Consider the following 16,351-nt stretch of genomic DNA (forward strand, 5'->3'; position numbering starts at 1 on the left):
TCAGAACACCTGGTACCTACTCAGAGCCCAGGACAAGGTTGTTAAAGGGGTAAGTGGGGGCCCTTCTACCTGCTCATGGATTTTGTCTCCCTTCTACCTGATCATGGATTTTTCTGAGGCTTGACACTTACTTCCTTGTTTTATTAATCCCATTAATCCCCAAGGTGAATAAGTTAGAGAAGCCCCTTATTTTCCATGGACCACCCTCATGCCTTGGTTTTTCTTTAGGTGTGAACCCTCATGATGCCCATGGGACTATGTACCTTTCTATCTCAAGCCTCTTGCCTTGTGCCCATGGCTCATCTTATTCAACTTCCTGGCCTTTTCCCATGCCCTGTACTGCCAGGGCTCAGTGGGCTGTAGCTGGCTTAACATGAGGGAGGATAGAGTCCAGGAACATCAAGGTCACACTGAAGGACCACCAAGGGAGGGCTGGGCTTCATGGAGGGGGTGACCCTCATGGGCCTCCCAGTTCTTGAGCTCTCGTGGAACTCACAGCTAATCCAGATGTGTTGACAGGCTGTCTTGTGCTATACATTCATTATTTTGGGCTGTAATTCTGGCCTCTCCAACCTGGGAAGAGGTGATGCTATTCCTGTTTGTGTCCCCACAGAGTCCAGACCAGGACTGGCCATTGATTTAGTCATTTACCAGCCATTAACAAGGGTTTTATTTCCTTCATCTACTAAATGGGCATCATACATGGCCATATTGCAGGCCTGGTACAAGAATTAGTAAGAATATTGGTTGATTGACATTTTAGAATCAGCTTCTTGGAGACCATGTGGAAAATCTGATATGGCAGCAAGAAAGGCCAGTGAGGAGGCCAAGGCAGTGACCTGCGAGAGCTTCAATGAAACCTATCCTGGACACTTTGTGTTTGTTGATTCATTGATACTAATTTCCTTTTTATTTGTGCCCTTCTTCTCTGCATAAACAATGAAGTAGAATTGTGTGTGTGTGTTGCCCTAGGGGTGAGGGAAGCCCTGATCTCTGTATGCCCCACGCCAGTCGCCCTGATCATTAGATTCTGGCAGTGGGTACCTGAGACTCACAGCTCCACAGCAGGCTGTAGGGTGTGGCTGCTGGCAGGTGCTCTCCCAATGCTTTTCCCACTCCAGGTACTGAGCCCAGAAGCCCTGCCTTCAGAGAGAGCCTTCTCTCCAAGGAATGTTATGAGTAGGGCCTCTCCAAGTGCTTTGTGCTGGTGATAAGGCAGAAAGGGGCAGGGGGCCACACTCCTGGGGACCAAGCATATCCTTATTTTGCTTCTGCTTCTATCCCATCTAGGGGCTAATTGCTTTACTGTCAGGCTCAGAGGGCTTTGGGCAAAGACTAAGCCTGGGTGGTATAAACGGTTAGCATACTTGGCTGCTAATGAAAAGTTGGAGGTTCGAGTCTACCCAGAAGTTCAAGTTCACTTCCGAAGGAAAGCCTGGTGAGCCACTTCTAAGAAACCAGCCATTGAAAACCTGTAGAGCACAGCTCTACTCTGGCATAGGTGGGGTCGCCATGAGTTGGAGTCAACTCTATAGTAGCTGGGTTGGGCTATGGCCAGATCTTCGACAGAACCACACAAAGCCTTTGTACTTAGGGAGAAGCTGTCTCAGGTTGCAAAGCAGCTCATATGGTGGTCTCTACATTAAACAGATTCCTCCCCCTTCCCTCTACTTTCCGTTGAGTTTGCAATATCTCTCCTCCCTGGTCCCCAAGACCTCAGAGCCCCATGGCCTCTCTGAGTCACCACCTATGTGGCCAGAATCTTAAGCTGAATGTGGAATGTGGCAGCTGTCTTTCCTCTGCACAGGACACCTTCTCTCTGACTGTCCTGTGTCACAAATCAGTGACTCGTTTCCTGACAGTTCCTGCTCCGAGGAACCCATCCCCAGCACCCTGAGGAAGAAGAATCTCTTGTCTCCAGAATGGAAAAGAAGATCGTTTTCTCTCTATTCTATTCTCCAAAAAATCAGCCTCAAAAAAGAATACAAATTACACCCAGCAGCTCTTATCAGCTTGGTAAAAAATTGCTACTTTCGATTTTATTGCCTTAAAAAGAATTCAAATACTTCCATCTTTTAAAAACAATTTAGGCTGAGGAGAAGAATTAGATCCGTGCAGAGAAGTGACTTGCTTGAGCAGGATTTAAAGGGGTCATGATATTAACCTTGAACTCTGATGCTTTCATTTGAGCAGCGGAGGCAGGGTGGTTCTTGCACTGGGAGTCCCGCTGTAGGTCTGGTCTCGGGCTGACAGCCAGGCACAGGGGCAGTCCTCTGGGGCTGGATGTGACTTTTGTGCCCCAAACTGTCCCTATGCCTCCCTCCAGCAGCGTGGATGCTGTTGTTTCTGGAGTCAATCTTTGAATGCAGACAGAACATTTCCAGGCTCTAATATCGAAGTGGAGATGCCCATGGGATGGATAAAAAAAAATTTCTAATCAGTTTTGGACATTGCTTTGCTTGTATCTGGGAAGCACTTGAAACTGGAGCTGAACAGTGATGAGTGTGAGAAATAACTAGGTGCAGACGCCTGCCGTCCTGGGTCCCATGCCTCTGCTCCTTGGGGAACGCTGTTGTCAGGGTGTCCACAGCTCACTGCAGAGGGGACAGCTTCCCATGCCCTGTCAGAGCAGGGTGCAAATACGTTTAGGAGGTCTTTGCTCCGTTGTGTATCTTGGTCCTCCATAGGGACTGTGTGATGGTGTCCAGCATGGCCAAGTGCTGGGAGCACCATTTTCTGTGAGACAAAATCAGATCAAAAGGCAGAGCTCCTGCTACCTCCATGAGGACTCCAGCCTGGGTATGTGTGAGAGTGATAACATGAAGGACCATATTTGGCTTTTGTGCCCAATAGGCGGCAGGGAAATTATGGACCACTGATTAAAATCCAAATATCCATCAGCCGATACTCATCACCCCTGCCTGGCTTCCCTCCTTGAGTTGATCTTATTAAACAGATCGTGCTTGCTAGCAGACTCCATTTCATTTTTCTGCTGATATTAACATTTCCTCATAAATTGTCCACATGTAGCATCTTTTCACTTTTTATTAGGGTAAATTGCACTTCCTGCAAGCCCAGGAACCTGTCTCTATTTCATCTCAAGGATCCACAAATGGTCAGTAATGAATCTCTGTGCCTGGACGCTGTGGGCTGGTGTGCCTGCCCCCCGCCCAAACAGGACAAGCAGTTTGAAGGGCTGTTTTTCTCCAAAGAGGCAAACAGTGAGGATGGAGGCCAGGGAGTTCTAATGATTGACTAGAAATTGTTCCGATCTATTGCATTTTTAAATGTATTTGGTCAATATATTTATTTTTTTTCCAATAGCAACATCATGTTACTCTCAGATCAAAGCTGATGGCAAAAAGACCTAATGATGAAAACTCTCCAGTGTTGCAATAGTATCATTTTAAATACCATTGATTGGCCAAACTGGCCCAGATTTACTGAGCTTTAAGCACGATCTATGGGATGTACGTCGGGAAGGTCAGCGCTCAGCACAAAGAAGAAACAGTTGCATTCTATAGGAAAGCTCTAGACTTAGGCCATGTTCCCCTGCTCCCCGAGGTCACAGCACCTTGCACGTGCCCACTTTTCCAGTTCATTCTCATGGCGATCCCCTGTGTGTCAGAGCTGAACTGTGCACCATACAGTTTTAATGGCTGATTTTTTGGAAGTAGATCTCCAGGCCTTTCTTCTGAGGCACCTCTGCTGAACCCAAACCTCCACATTTTGGTTGGCAGTGGAGTGCTTAAGAGTTTGCACCACCCACGGACTTTACACATGGGGTCGCCATGAGTCAGAATCAACTCAATGGCAACTGATTTACTGGTTTTTCTTTCAACCTCTGGTTCTCTCGGACGTGTAGAAGGGTTCTATTTTCAAATACAAACAGAAGCTGTCCTCACTTAGTGCAGCAGGGTGTTAACCAAATTGAGTACATATCGAAACCATGCAAAGCATGGATTCAGCCATGCGTCCATTCATTCTACAAACCTCCTGCATTGTTCATTGTGCTGGAATCTCTGTCAACAAGAGATTGCGATAACCCAGCCAGGCCTTGGCCCTTGAGTAGCTCACCTGGAGGGACTGGAGGCTGCTCCCATACTCAGAAATCCTTTGACAACCGAGGAGTTCTGGAGGGGGGGGCAAGAACTCAGGAAGGCAGGATTACGACTTAGCGGAGGCACTGTGGCTCCCCAGGCCTCCGCCACCCAGGCATCACCACCATCTGTACTGCCTCCTGGCATGTGCTCGAGGTGGCATCAAACCTCTGTGAGGAATGCTGAGAACGCACTTTGATCCCTCTGTCCTGCATTAGCAGGGCGTGTTGACCAGTGCGTGGGCTTTGGCATCTGAAAGGCTGGGTTGTACTGCCTTGGTTGCACTGACTTGGTACGAGACATTAGGCAAATTGTGTCTTCTCTCTGAGCCTCAGTTTCCCCATCTGTAAACTGCAGATAAGAAGCTCTTTTAGTGGCTATGTGAGGATTCAGTGTGGTATCAGATGAAGTAGACAGGCTCAGGGCCATGCAGAAAGTGTCGAGGGCCTAGCACAGGACCTAGCGTGGAGGAGGTGTTTTTACAGTGAGCGATTGCCCCAGCCAGCAGCCAGTGCTCTCCTCCAGCTGTGTCCCAGGCAGCACCCTCCCTGAACTCATGGAGGCCGTGCACATCTCTCCCAGCAAAGGGCCCTCTCTGCATCCCAGAGTTGTATTTTGAAGCTGCAAAGAGTGAGTTCTGAAACACCTTCCACTGAAGGCCTTGCTGTAGGTGTGGACTGTCTCCACCTTCCTCCAGCGATGCCTCACCCATGCTGAACTCTCTTCTTTTATGCTGGGCTGGGCTTCAAGGAAGTTCCAGCAAAGATGAGTGCGTTGGGAACAGATGGCCTGGTCAGGAGGGGCCAGCTCCTGGGCAGAGCTTCTGAGAAGAGATTGGGAAAGGGACTAGCAGAAGGTCCAAGGTCCCCAAGTGGGACCTAAGAGTAAGGATGTGGGAGCCACGAGGGACTTCGGGAGAATGTTACTGTACCTTTCTGGTGAAAGCAAGGCCCAAAGAGGCTCCAGAGATAAGGTTAGGGTAAGCAGGACAAGTTGAAGGCTGAGAATCTCAGGTCCCGCGGAAGCCTGGCACAGCTGCAATGTGCTGTGATAACTGTCCTTTACAGGTTTCCTCATGGCTCTGGGCATCGCTGCTGAAACTTGGACCCCGTGGTGTCTGCATTGCTGATTTCCTTGTGATCAGGTTCTTCATCTCATCCACATCTCGCAACCAGCTACTCCCCTTTGCTGCAAATGAGGAGGCGTTGCATCCCCTCTTGTTTCAGAGGGGTGACGCTGCACAGAGAGAGTGGCTCCCAAATAGTGTGTAGTTGCAGAGGCGGTGGTGGGTCTTTGAAGTTAGCTCAGTATTTGTCCTTGGGAAAATGCCAGGCCCTGGGCTCCGTGGGGAGAATGTTCCGAAATGTTAGAGTTGGGGTTTTAGAAAGCTGCTAATTGCTGACAAGCTTTCGTTATCTCGGTTCCCCGTGTCGAGAGTGTGCCTAGATGAGTGGCCAACAGTTAACACACACAGAAATAATGGGTGGCATTTGCACTTCGTAAAATAAGTCCTTAGCGGTGCTGCTGGAAGGCTTCCATGTGGAGGTTTTTCTGCTTCATTTACTATTCCTTTAGGCCAGAACAAAGTGAAAAGGCTCACAGTTAAGAAATGCAAGCGGAATAATGGTCTCAGGCTTCTCAGAACAAGTTAACCTGGAAAAGGAAGACCTCGCTGCTAGGAATGGGGCTTTCTCCGATATGAAAACAGGGATCATTTTGTTCCCATTACCATGGGCTGGGCCCAAGCCCAGAGGCTTGCTTGCCTGTTCTGCCAGTTGTCCATGCCTTTTGGGGAGCAACATGACCAAGGGAAAAGAACACAGGTTGTTAGACACAGACAGACTGAGTGCATATCCAGTCTCTGCCAGGGACTAGCTCAGGGGTCTTGTGCAAGACATGCATCTGGATCTAGGTCTCGGTTCCACCAGCTGCTCTTTGGAAACCCTACAGGGCAGTAGAAAACCCTATAGACCCTCTGTCCCACAGGGTTGCTGTGATTGGAATCGACTCGACTGCAACAAGTGTTTTTTGGGTGCACTCAAGGCCATGGTGCCCAGCTCCAGGAGAGACTTAGGTTCACATTCCCAGGTGAATACAGAGAACCAGCCTCCTCTCTGGCTAAAGGTGAGTGGCTGAGAGCCACCCTGAGCAGGAGGCTGGCTCACTTCACCATCTCCCACTGGGGAATGTGACAGAGGGAATTCCCTCTGTTATCTGTGTATTTCTGTCTACACATCTCTGCAGTTGCCTACAGAGTTCCATGGCCTTGGACCTACCCTTGGCAGAGATGGGGGAGGTGCCCATGCAGGGCTACCTTGAGGAGGCATGCTCACTACCTTGCAGTGGTGTGGTTGTCTTTTTACCACTGTTGATGCCATGGTGGTGGGGACGAGGCTACCGGTCTGCCCCGTGTCCAGGGGAGTCAGTGGCAGCTGCTGCGGTACTGTGAACCCAGCCTGTTGAGCGGATGAATGACTGAACGCGGGGTTATGCATATCTACAAATTCAAGAGAGACCATTGAGTAATGATCAGGTGGGGCCTGAGTGGAAGGAATGGTGAGGCCTTCATGTTAACTGATCATCTATAATGTGCCTCTTACCGGACTGAAAACTCCACATGCAATTTCCTTTAATCCTCACAATAACTGCATGTGGGAGGGGTTGGTCTTAAATTAAAGCAGACCTTGAGATGGAGATTTGTGTGAAAATGATTTATTAAGAAGTGTCCCTAGGGGAATTAAATAAAAGAAAACCAGGGAGGGATGAAGAGGTGGAGCAGGCAGCATTTCTGGGCAGGGAAACTCTTCTGTGTGATACTGTGATGCATTGTTATTATTATGTATTTGCCAAAACCTGTAGGAGGAGACAACACTAAGATTGCACCCTAGTCGATAATAACGTGTAGATGTTGCTTCCTCAGTTGTAACAAAGGAACCATAAGGATGCGAGAGTCCGTAATGGGAGAAACTGAGTGCAGGAAGAGAGGGTAAATGGAAACTCTCTGTACTTTGTGCTTAGTTTTTCTGTAAACCTGAAACTACTCTAAAAAATAAAATTGATTTAAAAAAAAAAAGAAGAAAGGAAGTAGACAACCAGTGGGGAGTAGGGCAGCAGAACAGGCAAGCGAAGGGAGCTGCGTCAGCAGGCACTGTCCAGCCAGGCAGTTTTGGCTCCGGCCCGCAGAGGAATCCGGCAGCAGTTGAGAAGCCGCTGCAGAGAAGTCCCCATAAGGGATTGAGGCAGCTGGGAGTTTTATCCCTGGTCATCTCAGTCCAGTCCTTGGCTAAAGATGTAAATTTCTGGGCACTGCAGCTACCAAGCAAATTTCCCACAGCTGGGGGGTCAATGGGCAGCAGAGTGGCAGGTGTCGGCTGTTGGGTGAGTCTACTGGGAGCCCCAGTGCTCAAAGCCTAGCAGGGTGAGGGCACTGGGCAGAGCATCCCTGTGGGCATGGAAACTGAGGCTGAGAGAGGCGGAATGACTTGTCCAGGAGCACTGGCTAAGATGTGGCCGAACTGGGATTCGAACCACAAGATCTGCCTGCAGGACTCCCCCATACCCTGCTTGCTCTGAAGACGAATGGGAGGACCCTGACTCCCCCTGATTCAGACCTAGCTGTAGAGGAGAAGGGAAAGAGCTGCCATGGAAGGAGAATAATGGTACTGGGCGGGACACCACCCACTGGGCCGAGAGCATTCAGGGCTCTTCCCACAGAGCTGACAGCATTAGCAACTGTGGAGCATGGGGGGTGGGGGCTGTTCGTGCTTAATCTGCAGTAGCTTCTCATTCTTTCCATCTATCCCAATCCCTGTGTAACTTGTACCCTCAGCTGTAGCCGAACACTATCTCCGTATAGGGAAAGAGGCTTCATAAATTACCTTCATCCTTAATCAGTGAGAGAAAGTAGAGCAGGAAAGTTAGCCAGTTTTCCTGTGGGATTTTTTTGATCAGTTCTCCCCATCAGTATCTTCCATGCATGAAGCTGATACCAGGTGCAAAGACTACTTAGGATAGCAGGGCTTCCACCCACTCACTGGGATCTTGGCAGCGGAGTCTGTCCTCTTCACTGCTTGCTCCTGTGGGGACAAGCAGAGGACCGCTTAAGTGTACAAGCATGCCTACACCTTCCAATTCACATAACTGTACTTTCTGAAGCAGGGCTCTAAGCCTGGGAAGCCAAGAGATAGGATTGGGACTCTTAGAGATGTCACCATTCCCAGGGACCCTTGGGAGTGGGGCCCAGGGTCTGCATTTTTCAAAGCTCTCCAGGAAGTTCTTACCTGCATCAGACTTGAGCACCTTTGGTGTGGAACATCAGTGCTGGGAGGAGTCTTACTCCCTGTCTGTTGTGAACCTCCGTCTGATACTGAAATATTTATATGGTACTGCCTTCCTGTGACAGAGACCTCATTACTTCTGAGCATCCCATTCTATCTTTGAACCACTTGGAAAGTCAGAAAGTTCTCTCCTATATTGAGTTGCTCTTTGTCTCCCTAATTACTGGAGCCATTGATCTAAATCAGCTCTCAGAGTCTGTAAAGAGCAATTCCAATCTTTCATTTGCATGGCAGTTCTTCATGTGCTTAAACACATTTACAATATCCTTGCTTGCATGTTTCTGTGATGCTGGAATCTATACCACCAATATTTCAAAGGCCACCAGGGTCTCCCATGGTGGGTAGGTTTCAGCAGAGTTTCCATACTAAGACAGACAAGGAAGAAAGACCTAGCAATCTACTTCTGAAAATTAGCCAGTGGAAACACTATGAATCACAACAGAATATTGTCTGATAGATATAGTCCTGGAAGATGAGTCCCACAGGTTGAAAGGCACTCAAGTACACAGTGGCCACAACAATGAAGCCGAGCATACCAACGATCTTGAAGATGACCCAGAACTGGTAAATGTTTAGTTCTGTTGTAAATGGGGACCAGGAGTTTGAGCTTACTTGACAGCAACTAACAAGAAGAATGTCTCAGGCTCCATGCATTCTTTGTCACTTTAACTTGCCATCAATTTACATTGTTCTCCAGGAGCCAAGGTCCGGTCTACTGTGTCCCTCATTAAGTGGGTGACCCAGGAAGGTTGGCCCCTCAAGGGACAGAACAGGCCCCCACCCCTGGGCCTTTCCCTGAGTCATCTCAAGGTTCATCTTCTCATTTGCCCTTCTTATGGGGAAAACCAAGTGCAGGACTTGGAGTTCACCTTGTTAAACTGCATCTCTTTAGACTTGGTTCAGGGTGCCAACTTTCTGAGACCTTTACATCCATCATACGGCATTCTTCTGGCTCCGTATCATGTGCAAATTTGATAAGTGTGTCACAATGTCCTCTATGTGAGCACTAAAAATATGCTGGACTATTGAGAGTAAAGGTGAGCCAGAGCTCGGCCCTGTACTGCAGAATGTTCTCCATCCACCCCCTCTTCAAGCTCCCTCCCTCACCTCCCCACCAGGGGCCTCAGTATGGGTGTTTGTGTGCTGAAGCAAGAAATTCTGGGCTAGGCTGGAAAGCATGTTGTGCCTCCATCCCAAGGTGCTCTTCCTTCTCCCCCTCATCCCTGGGCTCTTCAGAGATTGCTGGCTCTTGAGTCCTTGTGGTTTCTGTGGAGAGGGCCTGGGTTACTGAGGATGTAGAATGGAGTGGAAGGTGTCCTCAGGACAAAGCACCACCAACTTCCAGACATACAGCTTGCCATCCTGTGTAGGTACCACCTGGAACCTTCTTTCCGAGGTAGGGGAGAGAGCTGGTGAAAGTGTGTTTAGACAAATCAATTTCCCTGCAGAAGAGAAGATTTGTGGGGATGTGGCTCATGAAGAGAAACGTCAGGAATAGGGACTCATATAGCGTGAGAGAGAAGACTCCCTCTCGGGACCCAAGCTAAAACGAGGAGCAAAGGTGGAACTCATGAAGGGTTGGGAAGGCCAAATTCTCCCTACTTCTTGGGAAAGGCTTGGGACTTCTTCAAATTCCATTCTGTGTGTTTGCCTCTTCTTGAGACTGAGAACTTAAAATATTTCACATTCCTTGGCAGACAAGGGCTGGGGGCAAGTGCTATCTATACTTTCCAGATGAGCAGACTGAGACAGGAGGTGAAATGGCAGTGGGGTGAAGTTGTTCCACCGCACTCCAGGCTGCCAGGCCTGTCTGTCTCTTCTCAGGGATGGTCCCCTCTCTTTCATAGACTACAGAGGCTGGAGTCTGTGTCCTCACCCCAACCTGGTTCAGGAAAGGCTGTCATGTGCACTCTGTGTCCTGTGGGGTGTTGTCTGTAAAGGACAAAGATGCTAAGTTTCACCTGGGCACCCCCACCAGCTGTATTTCACACACTTCCTTCCTCCCCGGCCACACACTGGCCAGGTCACGTGCAGCCCTTTTTTCCTTCTCAGCCTCATTTGTCAGGAAGAATGAGTCGGATCTCTATGAGCTGACCTGGAAAGATATTCGTGATCTATGTTGTTGCTGTTGTTAGCTGCTGTTGAGTCCGCTCCTGATTCATGGTGAACCCATGCACATTGATCTGACATGCTGCCCAGGTCTGCACCTTTTCCATGATCAGTTGTGTTGTGATCCATAGGGTATTTTTAGCTATTTTTGGAAGCAGATTTCCAGGCCTTTCTTTCTAATCTTAGTCTGGAAGCCCTACTGAAACCTGTTAGCCTCTGCTAACAGGTGGGTGGTGGCTGCTCATGAGGTACATTTGCTGGGACTTGAACCTGGGTCTCCTGCATGGAAGGCAAGAATTCTACCACTGAACTGCTACTACTCCTTCCTGATAGGTAGATTAGTAAAAAAATTACAGTTATAACCAGATGTGTATTTTATGATCTCATTTTAATAAAAACTCCTTCCTGATATGTAGATGTGCACTTTCAGGTGTGACCATAAAAGCACAAGGATGCTTATGGAAAGGAACACTTCCAGTGACCTCTGGGGGATGAATTTGGAGGAATATATAGGGGCATTTTCCCTACTTTATCAGATTTCTAAAAATGTGGTGGGATTTGGGATGATTCTGAACATTTTTAGTTTCCTACATTTTTTTTTCCACATAAAGAGAGTAATAAAAATAACATTATAAACAATAAAAAACAGACTGTGGTTCGATGACTCCCTCACAGGTACGTAAATGGCCTGTCGTGGTGCCTGGTGCTCAGCAAGCCCTTGGCACATGCTAACTGTGAGCGTTCTCACAGGATGTGCTGGGAATCCATCAGTCTCTTCCACTTCCTCCAGCCTATGGTGTTTCCAACTGAGGAAGGGAAAGGCACCCCAAAAGAAAAAAAATACAACACAACCCAAAATAAGTCATTGGGTAATATCTGCCTTGGCCTCCAATACTTATATTCGACAATGTTTATAGAGCACCTGCTATGTGCTGGGAGTCCCCTGGTGGTGAGACAATTAACATGCTCTGCCACTAACCAAAGGGGTGGAGGTTTGAGTCTACCCAGAGGTGCCTTGAAGAAATGCCTGGTGGTCTACGTCCAAAATATCAGCCATTGAAAGCCCTATGGAACATAGTTCTACTGATACACATACAGCCACCACGATTCAGAACTGACCGACTGCAACTGCTGGGTAGAGTGTAAGGTTCTAGGACACAACCCTGACCAAAACAGACATGGCTCCTGACTTCATGGAGCCAACAGCCTGGTGGCTGAGTGAACTGGTAACTATAGCACAGCGAGTCCTTGGGTGATGCAAACAATCGACACACTCTGCTGCTAACTGAAAAGTTGGAAGTTTGAGTCCACCCAGAGGCACCTAGGAAGAAAGGCCTGGGGATCTACTTCCCAAAACCCGAATGGAGCACCGTTCTACTCTGACACACGTGGGGTCATCTTCAGTCAGAGTCAGCTGGACGGCAGTGGTTTGTTTGTGTTTGGTACTCTAGCACAAGCAAGGTACCTACTATGAAGTATGTGTGTTCGAGTGTGTATGTGCATGCATGCTGTCAAAGAACATCATTGGGGTGGGGGCTGGACATGTCCAGGAGCCAGAACAGGCCTAGTTATGCTCCTACAGAACTGAAGGCAGCTCCAAGCCTGGCTGTCAGTGTCTGTCTTCCTGGTGTCATTTCTCATGGCTAGCTAGACAGCTAGACAAGCCAGCATCAATCCTGCCTTCTGGTTTCCTGACCTCTAGCCTCAGCCTATGAGGAATCTCCCCCTCTGACCGTCCCTCCAGAAGAGGTGTTTGTAGGCTTTCTCCAGGGAGGGACCCGGCAGCCAGGAGGCGAATTGCGCCTCAGGTGGCCCTAGAAGCTGGAGCCTCTGCCTTGCCCTCAGCTGCTGCTCCAGAAATCACAAGAACAGCAGGAAACCAGACATCTGTGTTCAAATGGAGCAGGACAGCTTGTTTTGTTAGGGAAAAACTCTCCCAGAGCGGTGTTTATAAAACCTATCCCGGCAATCATCCTGTGTGTCGAACAGTCTCTGGCTTGCTTCTGCTCACTTTGGTTCTCTCTTTCTCTCTGCAGGCTGTGGAGACCAACTTGGCTTCCAAGGACAGCCACTGGGTTTTTGTGAATGAGGTAAGGACCCCTCCACAGGGTGAGGGGTGGCCCTGCTGAGCCCTTTGCCCAGCAGAGCTTGGGCTAACATTTCAGGCCCCCTCTGATGTGTGGGGCTGGAGTGAGACTGGCGCCTCACGTGCCAAACAAGGGCCTGGGAGTTGGGCTTGAACTGGCAAGATGCTCACCTGGATCAGGTGGGAACCAGGAGAAGGATCCAGAGTGGCATCCACAGGAAGTCAAAAGCCAGAGAGAAGTGCAGCCGGAGTGCAAAACAGTCAGGGGTCAGGAGTCAGGCTAGAGAGGTTTGAGCAGGTCAGACAATGGAGTGCAGAAGGATTAGGGCAAAGGAAGTAGGCATCAGGTGGGACAGAGGCCACATTTTCTGCAGGCGGTTGAGGGTATGTGTGACTGTATGCTGGCATGTGTGCCTAAGTGTGTGTGTGCATGTGTGTGTGTTAGAGTGTGTGTAGTGTATATGTGCATGTGGGCGCATGTGTTAGAGTGTGTATGTGAGTGTGCCTGTCAGTGTATGCGTGGTAGTGTGTATGTGTTTGAGTATGTTTATGTGTAAGTGTGTATATGTTAGAGTGTGTGTGAGTGTATATATGTGTACACATGAGTGTGTATAATTTGTGTGTGAGTGTGTATGTGTATATGTGTGTGCACAAACCTGTGCAGCTGGTGGGAATGGAGAGGCACCAGTACAATCATTTAAAGGGTGTGAGTGGGAACTCTCCCATCGCTGGGCCATCCACTAGTTGGACCCCGGGGAGGAATGGGAACACCGTGGTATCACTGTGTCCTGTTCTGCTTTCCACGGACCACACCCTGCCGAGCCCTGGCGGCTGTAAAACTTCTGGGCATCCTGCAGACTGCAGGCATCACGCGGGACTGCCCTGTCGCTACATCCCCTAGCTTTCCTGAAGAATCCACTTGGGAGGCCCCAGTGTGCTACTGCCTGAGAGCTGTCTCTAACCCCTTTTCCTGGTGTGGGCGCTCATCAGAGCGGCGGCCTTCAGCTGTTCCAAAATTAGCCAATCAATTCCTAATGGCTTTATTCCGGAAGAGGCAAGGTTTATTATGGAGGTAATTCATTCTTTTTTACGATGTGCGTCTCTTCATTAGCTCAGATGGCTAGAATAGTTTTGGGTGGTTTGTTTTAATAATTGTGCAGATAGTATTCGATAATAAGAGTTCACAAGGCCCACTTTTCAGTTTTTCTCCAAAGTTTCACATTCTGTTAGGTCCACATCTACCTTGGGCTGTTGGAGGCATGCGGTAACCATCCGTTTACTGTGGGGTACGCAAGGCTGTGCTGGTGATTAATAGCAGGAACCCGACAGCCACCCCACTCTTCAGAGCTGACTTGAGGCCTCCTTATTCCGTACCCACTTCAAATCCTCTGTGCTTTGCTAGCTTCTCTACAGGTTCTTGAAGTCCAGTTTCCTTTGTTTCAGAGAAAGGACACATTCCAAGTGCCCCGTAAGGTGAATGTCCAAGGCTGAGTTTTATTTTTCGATGGTTCCGCCGAGTCAGATAGCTCTGTTGTCAGTCTTTAGAAAAGTGCTCTATTTCTCCTCTCTCTAACCCGTTTCCTTTTCACTTCTCTGCATCCCCTCCCCACTCCCAGGGTCTTCTGTCTGTCCCTTCTGACTCCCTCTTCAGTACCTACGTTAATTTCAAGTAAGATGAGTGTAAGTTGCCCCCCCGGGCATTCTCCACGGGCATTGCAGGTGCGAGTGAGACCCCAGGTCACAGTATCACCAGAGGGAGTCAGGTGTGGTGCCATGCTGGAATGGCCTCACAAAAGAGCCTTGTCATGTCCCCGCCCCCCATGCCACCCATGGTCAGCAGTGCACCCTGGGCTGGAGGAGCAGAGAACACTGATCCTGCATGTGTCCTGGGCTAAGCACCCCTGCTGGAGCAAGGGGCCCCTAGGACCCCCTCCCTGCACCTTGCTTGGCTTCCTTCTCTCTGTGGAAGCTCTTCCTCTTGAGAGGAAAGGGAAACAGCTACTGTTTCCTGATCACCTGATATATGCCAGACACTTGTCAAAATGCTTTCATTTGTTACCTTCCTTAGGCCTCGTGGACCACTCTGTCGGGCAGTTTTATTAACACCTTCCTTTTTACAGATGGGAATGTGGAGGCTTGAGTGGTTGACTAATTTGCCCAGGTTTTTTTTTTTTTTTTTTTTATGGGATAGTGCATCTGAGACTCAATCTCAAGAGTTTTTGGCTCCAGATCTGGACCCTTTCCACCAATATCATTCCCTGTGATCATGCCCATGGTCTTGGCAAAGATCCTTAGTTGGTGGAGGAGACTGTCACCTTCACCTAGCCTGCAAGTCGGGTCCGAGGCCTCCGGTGGGTGAGCCACTTCCAAAGCTTGGACTTATTTTTTTCAAGATAGCAACTTTTAATGACAAGCCAACACCCACAGTCACACTTGGCTACTTCACAACAACTTGATCTTTGGGGCTAGACTTTATACAGAATCAGACAACATGGAGAGGCACAGAGCACCACAGGCAACACTCCTGCTTCTAGGGAGAGGGCAAGATAGCTTCATCTCACAATCAAAATACTGATTTTTTTTTGGTGCCAATTTTAAATACAGTTTTAAGACGTTGCGTTTTCTGCTTGCAATACAGTGCTAATAAGGCACAGTGTCACTTCCTTTTCCTGTGTACGTATTCCATATTCAAGTATTGAGACTACCCAGAAATTTAGTACAGCAGTTTAACTTTTAAAACTGCAACTCAATGTGCTACAGATTTGGGTCCTTCCATTTTTTCCTGTGGAACAGTGCTAAGGTATCTATGCTCAGAGGTTGGCTTAATCAGCCTCCTCAATGGTGGGCCCAGAAGAGGCAGCACCAGCTGGAGGCGCTCCACCACCAGGGCAGCCCCCAGGCATTCCTCCAGGCATGCCTCCTGCACTCGGGTACAGCTCGGTAATGACGGGGTTGCGGACTGTCTCCAGCTCTTTCTGCTGATGTCCGAATTCTTCCTTCTCTGCTGTCTGTTTCTTATCAAGCCAGTTGATAATTTCATTACACTTGTCAGGATTCTTCTGTTGGTCCTCATCGTTGCTCTTGCCTTGAAGTTTTTTTTATCCCCAACTATTGCTTTCATGTTAAATGCAGAGGACTCAAACAAATTCTTAGAAGACACTTTGTCCCTCTGCTTCTCATCTGCAGCATTGTACTTCTCAGCTTCCTGGACCATATACTCAATATCTTTAGTCAAGCTGTCCTTGTCATTAGTGTTGGTGATCTTATTCCTTTTCCAGTAGTCTTATCCACAGCAGAGATGTTGAGTAAAAAGACGTAGTAGGGCTCAGGTACACACACTGAAAGGCATGCTTTGGGTTTGGCTTGGTGCTTGCTCAAGGCCATTCTTGAAGTTTGCAATGCAAAATTGGGGCCTCCTGTAAAACGCCAATCCTTGGACCACAGTGCAGACTTCTCGTTAATGACCAAGGTGCTCTCTCAATTACAGGCCGAAGTATCCTTGGGAGACAGCCATATTCAATATGACCCACTGAAAATAAAAGCCTGTTGTTCTTTTTTTTTTTTTTTTAATTAACTTTTATTGAGCTTCAAGTGAACGTTTACAAATCAAGTCACTCTGTCACATATAAGTTAATATACATCTTACTCCTTACTCCCACTTGCTCTCCCCCTAATGAGTCAGCCCTTCCAGTCTCTCCTTTTGTGAAAACTTTGCCGGC

At 48.5% G+C, this 16,351-nt stretch overlaps 1 protein-coding gene and 1 pseudogene across 1 annotated transcript in view; one reads left to right on the top strand and one right to left on the bottom strand.

Annotated features, from left to right (window-relative positions):
- Positions 1 to 16,351, top strand: part of GRID1 (glutamate ionotropic receptor delta type subunit 1) — a 986,611-nt gene that overhangs the window by 555,034 nt on the left and 415,226 nt on the right. Inside the window, exon 5 of the mRNA XM_064290308.1 lies at positions 12,583 to 12,636. Within this exon, the coding sequence (XP_064146378.1) occupies positions 12,583 to 12,636 (54 nt within the window). The remainder of the gene's footprint in view (positions 1 to 12,582; positions 12,637 to 16,351) is intronic.
- LOC111752989 (heat shock cognate 71 kDa protein-like) lies at positions 15,455 to 15,916 on the bottom strand (annotated as a pseudogene).

The sequence above is a fragment of the Loxodonta africana genome, chromosome 8, assembly GCF_030014295.1.
Source record: "Loxodonta africana isolate mLoxAfr1 chromosome 8, mLoxAfr1.hap2, whole genome shotgun sequence".
Classification (NCBI taxonomy): Eukaryota; Metazoa; Chordata; class Mammalia; order Proboscidea; family Elephantidae; genus Loxodonta; species Loxodonta africana.